The 15,284-nt window shown below is 38.8% G+C and overlaps 1 protein-coding gene across 1 annotated transcript in view; it reads left to right on the forward strand.

Annotated features, from left to right (window-relative positions):
* Positions 1-11,134, forward strand: part of CDYL (chromodomain Y like) — a 113,777-nt gene extending 102,643 nt beyond the window's left edge. Inside the window, exons 6-7 of the mRNA XM_077492130.1 lie at positions 9,182-9,325; positions 9,419-11,134. Coding sequence (XP_077348256.1) covers positions 9,182-9,325; positions 9,419-9,577 — 303 coding nt within the window. The 3' untranslated portion in view covers positions 9,578-11,134. The remainder of the gene's footprint in view (positions 1-9,181; positions 9,326-9,418) is intronic.
* Positions 11,135-15,284: the final 4,150 nt, after the last annotated feature.

A 15,284-nucleotide genomic window follows, 5' to 3' on the forward strand; every position in this document is an offset into this window, starting at 1 on the left:
AGTTAACCCTTTCACCAGTGATCACCATATAACTGTTACAGGTGACGCTGATTAGTTAGTTATTTTTTTTATAGTTTCAGGGCACCCGCCATTTATTACCTAATAAAGGTTTAACCCCCTGATCACCCGGCGGGTGATATAAGTTTGAGGGTCAGATAGGGTCTGCGTCGCCCCAGGCAGCGTCAGGTTAGTGCCAGGACCGCTAACACCCACGCGCAAAGCATACACCTCCCTTAGTAATATAGTATCTGATCAGATCTATATTAGCGTCGCCAGCAGTTTAGGTTTCCCAACAGCCTAGGTGCTTTTTTACCTGTGAGTCTCACTAGTGTACCCCTAAATTTAGGGGTGTCTACTTTCCAAAATTGGGTCATTTGGGGGGGGGTTTGTGCCATCTTGGCATTTTATGGCCTTCAAAACTGCGATAGGTAGTGAGGAGTGAAATCAAAAATTTACACCCTTAGAAATCCTGAAGGCGGTGCTTGGTTTTCTGGGCCCCGTACGCAGCTAGGCTCCCAAAAAGTCCCACACATGTGGTATCCCTGTACTCGGGAGAAGCAGCAGAACTTATTTTGCGGTGTCATTTCACATATGCCCATGGCATGTGTGAGCAATATATCATTTAGTGACAACTTTGTGAAAAAAAAAAAAAGTTTGTAATATTCCCGCAACTTGTGGCAAAATATAAAATATTCCATGGACTCAACATGCCTCTCAGCAAATAGCTTGGGGTGTCTACTTTCTGAAATGGGGTCATTTGGGGGGGTTTTGTGCCATCTTGGCATTTTATGGCCTTTAAAACTGTAATAGGTGGTGAGAAATGAAATCAAAAATTTACGCCCTTAGAAAGCCCGAAGGCGGTGCTTGGTTTTCGGGGCCCCATATGCGGCTAGGCTCCCAAAAAGTCCCACATATGTGGTATCCCCGTACTCAGGAGAAGCAGCAGAATTTATTTTGGGGTGTCATTTCACATATGCCCATGGCATGTGTGAGCAATATATCATTTAGTGACAACTTTGTGAAAAAAATAAATAAATAAATAAAAGTTTGTAATTTTTCCGCAACTTGTGGCAAAATATAAAATATTCCATGGACTCAACATGCCTCTCAGCAAATAGCTTGGGGTGTCTACTTTCTAAAATGGGGTCATTTGTGGGTGTTTTGTGCCATCTTGGCATTTTATGGCCTTCAAAACTGTGATAGGTAGTGAGGAGTGAAATTACAAATGTATGCCCTTAGAAATCCTGAAGGCGGTGCTTGGTTTTCGGGGCCCCGTACGCGGCTAGGCTTCCAAAAAGTCGACCACATGTGGTATCCCCGTACTCAGGAGAAGCAGCAGAATTTATTTTGGGGTGTCATTTCACATATAACCATGGCATGTGTGAGCAATATATCATTTAGTGACAACTTTGTGTAACATTTTTTTTTTTGTCATTATTCAATCGCTTGAGGCAAAAAAATAAAATATTCAATGGGCTCAACATGCCTCTTATCAATTTCCTTAGGGTGACTACTTTCCAAAATGGGGTCATTTGGGGGGGTTTTGTACTGCCCTGCCATTTTAGCACCTCAAGAAATGAGATAGGCAGTCATAAACTAAAAGCTGCGTAAATTCCAGAAAACGTACCTTAGTTTGTAGATGTGACAACTTTTGCGCAAACCAATAAATATACAGTTATTGACTTTTTTTTTTTTAACCAAAGACATGTGGCTAAATAAATTTTGGCCTAAATGTATGACTAAAATTGAGTTTATTGGATTTTTCTAATAACAAAAAGTAGAAAATATCATTTTTTTTCAAAATTTGCGGTCTTTTTACGTTTATATCGCAAAAAATAAAAATCGCAGAGTCAGTCAAATACCTTTAAAAGAAAGCTCTATTTGTGGGAAAAAAAGGACGCAAATTTTGTTTGGGTACAACATTGCATGACCGCACAATTACCAGTTAAAGCAGGGCAGTGCCAAATTGTAAAAAGACCTCTGGTCATTGACCAGCAAAATGGTCCGGTCTGAAAGTGGTTAATAAAAAAAATTGAACATAAAAATCTGCCACTGGGTATTTTACATCTTTTATGAAGAAAAATTTAATTAAAGGTTATCTGAAACCAAAATATATAAATACATTTTTTATTTTATTATTTATTATTATTATTTTTGCACCTTACTATAGAAACATAGTGACAGCAGGAAAAGTTCATCTTTAACTTGTTAAGTTCATCTAAATCTGTTGGTGCATCTAACACTTCCCTCTTCACAGATTGGCAGTGCTGCTGTCCAAAAGTGTCTCTATTGCTCTAGTACAGGAAGTGTGTTAGTGGCCAGATCACTAGGTGAAAATATGGGAAGGGGGGACTAATACCACCATTAAGTATTCTCTTGAAATCTGTGCTGTGTGGACATATAGGGAGAGTGGGGAAAGGGGGTGCAGAAAAGGTAAGAGATTTGTGAGTAGGGAGAAGGCAAAGGATGAGTACCACACTTCTTTTAGTGTTGGAACTTGGTAATAGATGGGTGCTTGTAGTGACTGTAGCAGATGGGTGCTACCTAAATCGTAGTAAAATGAGACGTCACCAGCACTCCACTGCAAACTTGGTCACAATGTCGCTTGGAGGAAGGGACCCTGTGTGGCTCTGAGACATTGGCTTATTTGACATTGCACTAAGGAGAGTTTGTGACAGTGTGCTGGTGACGTCTCATCGTTTTACTGTGAGTAAGGGGAAGTGTGAACAAAGCAGAATGCTGTTGTGATGGAGTAAATGAATAGTAGGAGTGGGATAGTCTGTCCTGAGCTATGTGGATACATTTCTTTATTTCGGCAATTCTGTTTATTCTGGCAAACAATTTGTTTAGGCAGGGCAGGAGTTGTAATAGCCAGTTTAGGGTTCTGCACATTGTCATAGACTCACTGATTTTAATTAACCCTTTGTTAAATAAGCAGGTCAAACTGCACTTTTCATATCCTAAAACTCTTGGTCTACTTTCTCCTTTTTAGCTTCAAACTTCACATCATGCAAATCAGAAAAGAGAAGTAAAATCCCTATAGCTTAACTTTATAAAAATAAATTCAATTATAAAACTCCCAATAGGCGAGTGCTCAGTCCAGAGGTATGCTCAGCAGACTCCTTGGTTTGCAGCACACCTTTTCTTTTGCCACACAGACATTTTTGTACACAAATCTGGGCTGATGAATTGACAAAATTTATGGAAACGTACGTTTTATGGTTATTTGTCACTTTGCACTTTGATATAAGCACTCCATTGATCTAAGCACTCTTCCAACACACCTGATAACAGCAAAACAGGAATAAAACCTTTATTGACCATCCCATAATAAGTGCATGCATTAGCTTAGGTTCACACACATGTTGGTTGAAGAATGCAAATCACGTGCTCCCCAACCCACAGGCAAAGCGTGCTGCTCTTTTGAAGACAGGTGGGGTGCCATTGATTTTTAATTGTACCCTCATGCATCAGAAATCGAGGCACATTTTTGGGTGTGGGAAAACTCCATATAGCAGCATTTTTTTTCTTTTCAAAAAAGGGTCAGACTGTTTCCCTGTGTTTCCTGCAGGTACAGCAGCCCATTCAAATAAATGGGCTGCTATTCTGGCACAGATATGAACCTAAGGGCAAATGGTGGCAGTGGTAAATTTCTGTTTTGCTACCATCACTGTGCTGGTAAACTTTTAGAATATGCTTAAGACATTAGAACTTAATCAGAAAGGCCACCAGTCAGTGCAGCATAATATATCCTCACAACACTCCTTGGATTAGGATTGAAGAATACCTCAGATGCACCACCTTGTTGCACAAACTGTTATGCACCACCAGCATGCTGCTCGTGAACACAAAAGCCCACATGTTCCTTGAGTCATTTCTTCCCGGACGGACAGGCAACTTCTCTTTGACGAAGTTCTGTCTAAGTTGAATCGGGTCAGAGCACGTGTTAACAAGGTGGTGCATCAGAGGTACTCATCAATTCACATCCAGGGAATGATGTGATGATTTGTCATGCTGCATGGACAGATGACCAGATTCTATTGTTTTGATATGCTATTGGAGGTAAGAATGTTTTGTATATGGCTTCAAATATTCAGATAGGTGGAGAGTACATACCCTCTAACAAAGGGTTTAAAAGGCAGTTGCACTGGGACATGTGGATGACTTTGGGACTTTAATATATGGCAAGAATTTTGAGTACGACTAGATAAGAGACAATCCTAAGGATATTTACAGCTGTCATGATATACAGTATCTCACAAAAGTGTGTACACCCCTCCACATTTCGTATAACAGTGTAAATTTGCTGTCCCCTCAAAATGACTCAACACACAGCCATTAATGTCTAAACCGCTGGCAACAAAAGTGAGTACACCCCTAAGTGAAAATGTCCAAATTGGGCCCAAAGTGTCAGTATTTTTTGTTTGACCACCATTATTTTCCAGCTCTGCCTTAACCCTCTTGGGCATGGAGTTCACCAGAGCTTCACAGGTTGCCACTGGAGTCCTCTTCCACTCCTCCATGACAACATTATGGAGCTGTTGGATGTTGGCGCTCCTCCACCTTCCGTTTTGAGGATGCCCCACAGATGCTTAATGGGATTTAGGTCTGGAGACATGCTTGGCCAGTCAATCCCCTTTTACCCTTAATTTATTTAGCAAGGCAGTGGTCATCTTGGAGGTGTGTTTGGGGTCGTCATGTTGAAATACTGCCCTTCGGCCCAGTTTTCAAAGGGAGGGGATCATGCTCTTCTTCAGTATGTCACAGTACATGTTGGCATTCATGATTCCCTCAATGAACTGTAGCTCCCCATTGGCGGCAGCACTCATGCAGCCCCAGACCATGACACTCTCACCAACATGCTTGACTGTAAGCAATACGCACTTGTCTTTGCACTCCTCACCTAGTTGCCGCCACAAACGCTTAACACCATCTGAACCAAATAGGTTTATATTGGTCTCATCAGATCACAGGACATGGTTAAATTTTTTTTTAAATGTGATTAGTGTACTCACCTTTGTGAGATACTGTATATGCACACATTTATGTGCCTAATATATGGTTTGAGATCAGGAGCCCTGTACTGAAAGGATCTAAGTGCACATATTCCCAGATTGAACACCACCCCTCAGCTGTAAAGCCTTAAGGATGAACATGTGCAAAATAGGACTATCCATTAAAGATATACATACCAGTGGGCTGGTACACAGATTACAGGTATTAGTTATTTCTTTCTCAGTCAATAAGCGACACAGGATCAGAAGTAATTTGGAGACAGCTGGGTTATACTGCTATCTACAGGAGGAATTAATACACTAGCAAACAAATTGCCATGTATAACCGCTCCCACTCCCATTATTTTAAGTTGTAAACCCATAACAACCACTTTAACCTACAGGTAAGCCTAGATTAAGGATTACCTGTAGGTGCAAGAAATGTCTCCCAAACCTAAAAGATTTAGGAGATATTTGCAGAAATAGCAGCAGCGCTGTCTATGCACAGGAGTGATGTCGCAGCTGCGGCGGAGGAGGAGAACGAGGACCGCTTCTGGGGCTTCAGTCTCAGGCAAGTAATTCATTATGAGCTAGTATGCTATGCATACTAGCTCATTATGCCTTTGTCTTGCAGGGGTTATTTTTATATTTTTATATTACTGAGGCTTTACTTCCTCTCAAGTTTTTTGGAATCCAAGGAAGATAGATGTCTTGACTTTGGAGAATTTTTTTTTTTTTTTACTAGACTTTTTTTTTTTTTTCTTTTGCATCTTGTTTCTTAAGTTGGCCATGTACTAGTAGAATTTCGTGCAAAAATTTTAGTGTTCAGAGCGTTCATTCAATTTTCTAATGGCTAGTGGGATCAAATGAATTGTTTTTGACCATAGTACTAAACAAATTGGAAGGCACAGGATGAAAATTTTTTCTCAAACAAAATGTAGTTTTTGTTTTGTAAATATTGTAATGAAGTCTGTTTTTAATACATTTGATCTTCCATTCAAGTAGCAAGTCTGGAAAGATTTTTAAAGTGCTTGTAAAGTCTAAAGGTTTTTTACGTTTCTATTCTCTGCATTAAGGTGAAAACCTTGCAATAGCGGTGCCCTTCCCCCAGCTCCCCTCCCTAACACTTACCCGAGTCCTGTATCGATCCAGCGCTGTGCCCAGCCTCAGTTCTTCTCTCCCTTCTCTTCCTGCTGCTGCCAGTCAATTCATATAAGGAGGGAGTGAGCAGCAGGGACGAGCAATGCTGTATGGGTGTGTGTCTCAAGGGTTTGAGCTTGCATTTCTGCTCCATAGCAAGTGGCTGGCTTTGGGGGCACACAGAAGAGGCGGAGCCAAGAACACAGGCAGGAAACCCAAGAATAGGAAGTTTATGGTCGCTCTCTGCAAAACCATTGCACAGAGCAGGTCGGTATACCATGTTTGTTTATAAAAAAAGCACTCAAGCTTTACAATCATTTTAAGGGCTTCCAAATTATATTTGTCTAGTCAGTGTCGGCAAGAACATTTTAAGAATGTTCTGATGAGAATTTTCATAAAATTCATACTAATTTCTACTAGTGTATGGCCAGCTTTAAATCAAGATTGTATCACTATTCTGCAGTTTCCCTGCTCTTTTTATGCAGCTATCCAAATCTGCTAATTCTTTGCACCACCTAGTAGACCGCACACAGACCCCACTTTGGCCCAGACAGATGTACTCATATCTAATCAGACTCCTGGTAAAACACCGTGGGTTCTTCCAGATCAACCAGATTTTTTTCCTAAGGTCCAGTTTACCACCCTGGTTCCCAGTTGTTTGCTTTACCAATGTGGCTGTTGAAGTCAAGGTCCTAAAAGACAGGGGCCTTTCTGCTTTGGTGGTTCCTACGCTTCTAAAAGCTCGGGAGTTTACCTCCTGCAAAGTATACCAGTGCACATGGAAGGCATCTCTTGGTAAAAGGCAAGAAATTTTCATCTCAGGAAATACTCCATGAATTGAATTTTTCCCTTTTCGCAGTCGGGCCTGGTTTAGTGTTTAACCGTCTGTACTATTAAGGGTTTAATATTGGTCCTTGCTATCCTATTCTAAGACCACTTGTGATTCCATGGGACCTTAATTTGGTTCTTTCAGCTTTTCAAAAACCACCTTTTGAACCCATTCCCTTTCTTTTCTTACACACAAGGTTGTCTTTCTTGTTGCCATCGCCTCTGCAATGCATGTGTTGGAGCTAGCTGCTTTTGTGTTGTAAAGAATGTTTTCTAATCTGACACAAGGACAATGTTGTCTTAAGGCCCAGAGCCTCCTTTCTTCCTAAGTTAGTTTTGGCTTTTTATATCAACCAGGACATTGTGCTTTCAACACTCTGCCCAGCCCCCAAGTACATCGTAACATGGTTTGGATTGGGTTCCTAATATGCGTGTTTTACAACCACTGCTTCCAATAGAAAGTCTGACACCCTTGTTGTCATTCCTGATGGTCCTTCTAAAGGGGAACCAGTTTCTCACTTCACAGTCTCTCTGTGGCTCAGACAGATCATCATTTAAGCATATAGACTTAATGAGAAGGTACAACCTTTCTAGTCAAGGCACATTCTACTAGATCTGTAAGTGCTTCTTGGGCTTTTCAGCAGCAGGCTTCGCTTTCTCAGAATATGGCTGTCACCTGATTTTTTGCACATATATTTGCCAGGTGGAAGTTCAGGCCACACCTGATGCAAGTTTTGCTTGTAAAGTCCTTCAGGCAACTTTTTGACCTGCAGGCTGCCTCAAGTTTTAATACTGTTAGGCTTGTTAGTATCAGACTGCTTTTGAATATCCCAGTTGCCTCGTTCACTTTTGATCCTGTGTCTTTTAGTGAACAAGAAAGAAAAACAGGTTTTTGTGCATAATGTTTTCTGGAGATCACTGAGACAGAAGTCCAACTCTTCTGAAGTCTACTCCTTTGTATTGCTTTTATGCTAAACTGAAGCAGATGGGTGCGGGAGGGATGTTGGGCCTTACGGCTTTTTCCTTTTTGGTTTGTCAGTGTCCAGTTTCTCCTGTAGATAGCAGTGTAACCCAGTTGTCTTTTGATTTAATTCTGATCCTGTGTCCCTGAATGAACTCCAATAAACGAATATTACAGTAAGGACACAAATACTGTTTTACACCTTCCATATGTGGGCCATATTTTAGTTTTTAGATTTTAGAGATTTAGAGATTTTTAGAGATTTTAGAGATTTAGTACCGCAACATGGGAGGTGCAAGTTCCTCTAGTAACTTGTGCCTGGTTCATATGAAGAAATTAACATTCCTAGATTGGACTATGGCGTCTAGGTTATTTTGTATTGCAATTTATTATATTGTATAACAGTACTATACAAGTTGTGCTATTTGGACAACCTTTGGATCTTCGAGCATAGCATTGTACACTTGTTTGCTTGCATTCATTTAAAGCAATTTCTTGTGTTTGTGTGCGAGTGTTTTAAATGTTAGATATTTCTATGTGCTACAATATACAAGATGAAAGGTTAAACTTTTGTGTGCATGTATGTAATATCAACAGATAATTCAGGCCTTCTGCACTTTAGATTTTATTGAAAAAATAAGTCACAATGTGTTTCAAATACAGCATCAGTTTCAGGTGTAATTACGCCACAACCTTCCTCAGACAGAATCCATTTCTGCCTGAGGAAGGGCATGGTGTAATTATACTCAAAACTTGCTGAATTTGAAACACATTCTCAGCAATTCATAAAGACTGGCACAAAGAGATTTTGCGACCGTGTCTCTCGTGTGTTTTTAAAAGTGGTGCAGCATGTGCCAAATTCATGTACCTGTCTAGAACTTGTACTTGAATGTGGCGGATGCTGCACGACTTTTAAAATGTATGGAAGACACTTTCGCAAAATCTCTGTGCCACTTCTCTGTACTTGAAAAAAAGAGTTGGTTTTAATTAGCTCCATCTTGTAAGAAACTGTTTTTTATTTGCCGCATTCAGTGTGCCACAATTTAAAAGTGGCACATTTTAGAACTACCTGAATTTGGTGCATGAGTCACCGTCAGAACCAAAAGTGTTGCAGTTCTTCTTGAATTTGGCATACATACAGTACGCACAGTATTATTTTGATGTCTACTTTTTTTTTTATTTTTTTTATAAAAGAGTATATTTCTTTATAAATGATGCAAACCTAAATCCTTTTTTTTTTTTTTTTTTTGTATCCTAGGGAAATGAAATGTTACTTAGTGGAAGAAAATTAACTGCACAAGAAGCATGTGCAAAAGGACTAGTTTCACAGGTATTCTGGCCTGGGACTTTCACACAAGAAGTCATGGTTCGAATCCGAGAACTTGCCGCCTGCAATCCAATGGTATGCACTATGCAGCATTTAAATTATTCAATAGTATGGTCTACTTATTTAGTACATTTTTGATCAAGTGTAATTTTTTTCCACCCAATGTAGGTACTTGAAGAATCCAAAGCTTTAGTCCGTAATGTCATGCGTGGAGAATTAGAACAGACTAATGAAAGAGAATGTGAAGTGCTAAAGAAGATATGGGGATCTGCTCAAGGAATGGACTCCATGTTAAAATATTTGCAAAGGAAAATTGATGAATTCTAAAAATAAAAATTAGTTGCTTGTTTTACAAAAAATCCTTGGAACACTTTCAGGAACATTTTTTATGATGCCCTGAATTTATTTAAAACTTTGTTTCTCTTATTTTTGAACAAATATCTAAAGCCTGCCATCGACTTCACAGGCTGAAGATGGAGACATGAGGTTTCTGTTAAGAACCTTGACATTCCGTGTCTTGAACCAATGTCAATACTAAGAGGAAGACGATGAAAACTGAGCAACAGGGAAGTCTGGAAATGCATATTTTTGTTCATAAAAAAATCTATATATATATATATAAAATTATATATTTAAATATAAAACGGGTAGCAGCAAGCCCCCAACTTTCATTGCCCTCTGAGGAGGTAGGACCGAGGCAATGCTTTATTTCAAAAGAAGGTTACATACCTCAGAATTTTTTTTTTCTTCTAATTTTCAATGGACTTAAACAAAACCCACAGGACGATAACCGTATACTGATGCATTTTAATAAACCCAAAAACGTGTGTGTGTGTGTGTGTGTGTGTGTGTTCTCGGGACATTGTTCAAGAACAAAAATCTTGACATACTGTTAGAAAAATGTCTAGTTAATATCAAGATAGCATGAAGAAACCACTGTCAAGATGTTTTTCTTGGTGTGATGCAGTATTAACAGATCATTGAGTTATCGTGTAAAGTTTGAGGTCCATTCATTTGCCGAAGGCTATTTTATATATTTGTTTATATATTTTAGTTCTTGGGGGAGTCTTCATAGTTGTTTGCAGGTTATGTATACACCAAAAATAATTTTATGTTCACACTTGTATAAATTTTAGGTTTCACTAGAATATATTTTATTTAATAAGTTAATTTTGGTACACTATATTAAATTACAAAATACCCCACCCAAAACTACCTTTTTGTTAGGAGTGTGCTATTTTATTGCCTTTTTAATCAATACACTATATAAAACATATATAAATATATTTTACTTTTTATGTATAGTGTAGACAAGTGTTTTGTAAATATATAACGTGCCATTCCTTTGGGAGTGTTTTTAATGATTTGTGACTGCAGATATATTACTATTAATACTAGGATATCTGTGCTGGCAATTTGCTGAATGTATGAAGAAAAGTATTCAATCTTATTTTTTTTTGTACAGTTTTTACATTTTTACTTCCAGCTGACCATCTCCCATTATTGTTGGAGAGTTGTTCCCCCTGTAAATCTCCCTGTAGCTTGGGTTGGTACAGTATTTTTGCATTCATTGGACCTACACCTTTGTTCTACAGCATAAATACATAAACTGTACAGTCTGTATAGTTTTCTAAAAATACAGCTGTGAAATTGGCTAAAATAAAACTAATTTTTCTTAACCAATTTAACACAGCAGACTTTGTTGTTTATAAAATGTGCCTTTTAAAAGAAAATCTGTTATTTAAAATATGTGCCTTTTTTAAAGCGAACATAAGGGATGTTCTGTGAGTTTTAAGTGATTATAGATGAGATTGAAAATACACTACAAAGCTGTAACGTGTAATTTTTTGTAAACCTTCTATATAATAAATTCCCATTTTCTGATGCATAGCAATTATAAATGTAAATTTTGGTTCACAATAAGGGAGTGCTTTACATAGAAACTTGCAGCAAGTAGGAGTAACCAAAGTTATCTCTGCTTTGCCTGGATATTTGAACAGCATTACAAACCTTCTTGTGCATGGTAGATGAAGACCTTACATTGGTTGGTACCCAGATTTCAAGGATTCTTCAGGATGTGGAGTTGCACAGAAATTGCAGTGTCATAAAAAGGTAAAATAAAGATTCAGGCTAAAGCTACCATCAAGAATGGGTAAACATCGGTTGAACAGGAAAATTAAGAGTCTGGTCTCTGTTATCTACCAAGATCTTGAATGACAGGCAAATTTCAGCTTTTATTTATTCTATTCTCCTGCATGAAGATGTGCGCAGTCTACAGAGAGGACTACCATTTACAAACCACTCTTGCCCGCAGTCCCAAATTGTGTGATTCTGGCTAGATCAGAAAACTCTGCATGCAGATAGATGGGAGCATGAATTGTAAAAATTGCATGCAGCTTATCTTTATTGTGGTGTTTAACTAAATAGAGGTGCAAAGAACTTGGTAGACCTTACACTTGTACCTCCAAATTGCATTAAAACTTTCAACTAGAAGAAAGCACATATTTCTTCATTTTCCATCACAGGATACACAGCTCTTCATAGTTTTGATCAAAAATATTGGCACCCCTGCATTTCCGGCAGATAATGCCCACTTCGCCCAGAAAATTGTTGCCGTTACAAATGTTTAGGGATTTTTGTGTTTTTATTTCTTTTTGTTTTTGTGTTGGTATGACACAAAAAGCCACATATGACACCTTCCATATCAAACTCCAAAAATGGACTGGACAAAATTGACACCTTCTCAAAATTGTAAGAATTAATTGCATACCAAGTTTGTGGTACTCCTGTAATTTGTCGTTTTAAACTCGTCTGTATCAGTTAACAGGTGCTGACAATATATAAATCACACCATCAGCAACCAGCTAAAATGGTGAAAAATTTACTCAACCTTTCTGTGTGTCTGTGTGCCACATGAAGCATGGAGAGGAGAAAGAGCAGCAAAGAATTGTCTGAGGATTTGAGAACAAAAATTGTGAAAAAGCATGGGCAATCTTAAGGTTACAAGTCCATCCCCTGAGATCTTAATGCTCATGTGTCCACTGCACACAACCTTGTCCAAAAGCTTACAGCCCATGGCATTGTAGCCAATCTCCCTAGACTTGAACGAAAGAGAAAAATTTATCAAAGTGGTTGCCAAAACTTGCCTGAGAAAGCCAACATCCTTTTGGGAGGATGTGTTGTGGAAAGATGAAACATAATTGCAGCTTTTTGGTACAGCCCATCATTCTATTGTTTTCAGAAAAATAAATTGGGCCTTTAACTTTTTCCTGCCCAACCTATAGCAGAATGATAGCCAGACAGTGGCTTTACCACTTTGAGTGGATGTCATATGACATCCTCTCAGATCGGAAAGAGCTTTCTATCACCAGCTAGCACCACAGGATACAGTCAATGACTGATCAGTGTACCGGCTCACTGCTGGTACCATGTGACTGCTGTGACCAATCGCAGCAGGGTTGCACGACAGTTGTATACAATGGATGGCTTCCTTTCATGCCATTCATTGTGTATAATTCTGTTGCTAGCTGTGATTGGTCAATGTGATAACTTGGTACAGACATGGCCAATCACAGCCCACATGTACCATGTGATTCGTTTTGGCCAATCACACCAAAATAAACTGAATCAGTTTCATTCAGTAAAATGCTTGCTTATAGCAATGTAATGCACCGCTTTAAGCAATCACAATGTGTAAAGACATGATTACTTCCCCAGAGTAGTGCAATGTTACTATGGTAACGTTCTATTGCTCTGGTCACAGAGTCACTATCACTAGTCATTGTCCCTAATCATTGCCACATCAGTTATGTGATGATGCTGTACTGCACTGGTGACCGTATATATATTTTATTCATTTTTCCAAACAATGACAAAAAGTTACAACTTCCAAAAAATGTTTTAAAAATTGGTCATTTGGGGGGGGATTTGTACTGTCCTGGCATGTTAGGGGCTCATGAAATGAGTTTGTGGACTTTATTATTTTCCTACAGGCTAAATAATAAACACGTATATGAGTTATTTTCACCAAAGAAATGTAGTGGAATACATTTTGGCTTAAATTAAAGAAAAAATATTTAATTGCAAAATTTTATAACCAAAACTAGGAAAAACGAATTTTTTCCAAAATGTTGTCTTTTTTTGTTTTGTTATTTAGCTGAAAATAAAACACTGGTGATTGAATACCACCAAAAGAAAGCTCTATTTGTGTGAAAAAAATGATAAAAATTTAGGTGGGTACAGTGTTGCATGACTGTGCAATTGTCATGCAAAGTGCGACAAGGCTGAGATCTGCCCCGTGTGCCCCATATATGACCGAATACAGTCAAACATGGTGGAGGCTACCTGATCTTTTGGGGTTGCTTTGCTGCTTCAGGCACTGGATGTCTTGACTGTGTACATAGCATTATGAAATCTGAAGACTACCAAAGAATTCTGGGGTGCAATGCAGGGCCAAGTGTCAGAAAGTTGGGCCTCCATCAGAGGTCAAGACAAAGCACCGGAGAGTACTGAACTGGCCAGCAGCGAGTGCAGATCTAAATCCCATAGAGCACCTGTCGAGAGATCACAGCAGTTGGGAAAAGGAACCCTTCCAATCTGAGAGATCTGGAGCAGTTGGGGAAGAGAAGAGTGGTTTAAAATTCCAGTAGAGAGATGTAAGAAACTCATTGATGTATAAAGGAAGCAATTGATTTCAGTTATTTTTTACAAGGAGTGTGTTGCCAAAGCCTAACCTCCCTGGTGGTACGATTATTTCGGATTTTAGGTGCTAAAAGCAGTACAATTATTTTGCATGAAAATTTGGCGTTTTATATTGTAGTCGTGTAATTCTTAGCAATAACTCTTAAATCTGTCCAAACCAGAGTCGCGCAGACATCCCTAGTATGATCAAGTTTGAAAAATGAAATCATAAATTATAATATAATAAATATAAATAATTGTACCAAATAATAATATAACAATAATAAAAATTATTCATTCATTATTGTAATCAAATCAAAAACACTGAAATTTGCTCAGTTGCAGAATTGTCACTGTCATTACTTTTCTATATTTGATAACAGATCTCCCCACAAATCGCTATCACTCAATTCTGCAAGTGATTCCAATTTATTATCGCTGTTTTCTAGCTGGTCTAAAATAATTTTTGATGTAAAGGGACAGTTTTGGTTGCTATGGACAATCTCCAGTTTCCAGGCATAAAGAACAGTTTTTATTATATAAAACTGCATGCAGGACACTGAGCAGACCACTAGGGACAAAGGGCATGTGAAATATTTACATACAGCAATGTAATCTGTAAAATTACATTATACTGTATGTATACTGTGTGTTTCACTTTTTGAATTTGGCGCCGATCTCTGTCCCCATGCGTCGCAACGCTCGCAGGGCACAGAGATTGGCTCCGTGATAGATCGAGCGAGACACGGCTCGCTCGTACAGCGTGGGGACATCGCTGGATCCGAGGGAGAAGGTAAGTAAACGTCCTGGATCCAGCGATGCTGTCCCGAGTCTGGCTCGGGGTTACCGATTTTGCTATAAAAATTCCACCCCAAGCCAGACTCGGGAATACCGTCAGGGGGGTTAAATTGAGGGTGCCAATAATTTTGTCCAGTCCATTTTATTTGTTAGATTTGGCTTTTTTGTTTCTCCACTTTTTTGTGTCACCAATACAAGCAAAATAATTTTAAATGACAATGCCTACACATTTTTAATTGCACTAATTTTCTGGGCAAAGTGGTGCATTATCTGACAAAAATGCAGGGGTGCCAATATTTTTGGCCATGACTGTACTTGGGCTATGCTATCACCTTAAGTTTAATTGACACTGGCAAAAATGGGCAGGAATTCCCTGCCCAGGCATACCCTTCAATTTTTACCTAATGTCTCAGTTCTTGTCTTGGTCCCTGTTTTCATTCCTATTCTAAATAATACTGCTGAGATAGAAATGGCCTTAATACGGATATGTTGCCCATGGCCAGAAGGCAAAGAGGAACTGTACTCAGACCCCACATGCAAGTGACGGGACAGTCTT

This window comes from Lithobates pipiens, unplaced genomic scaffold (genome assembly GCF_037356315.1).
Source record: "Lithobates pipiens isolate NorthernLeopardFrog02 unplaced genomic scaffold, aLitPip1_a1.2 Scaffold_19, whole genome shotgun sequence".
NCBI lineage: Eukaryota > Metazoa > Chordata > Amphibia > Anura > Ranidae > Lithobates > Lithobates pipiens.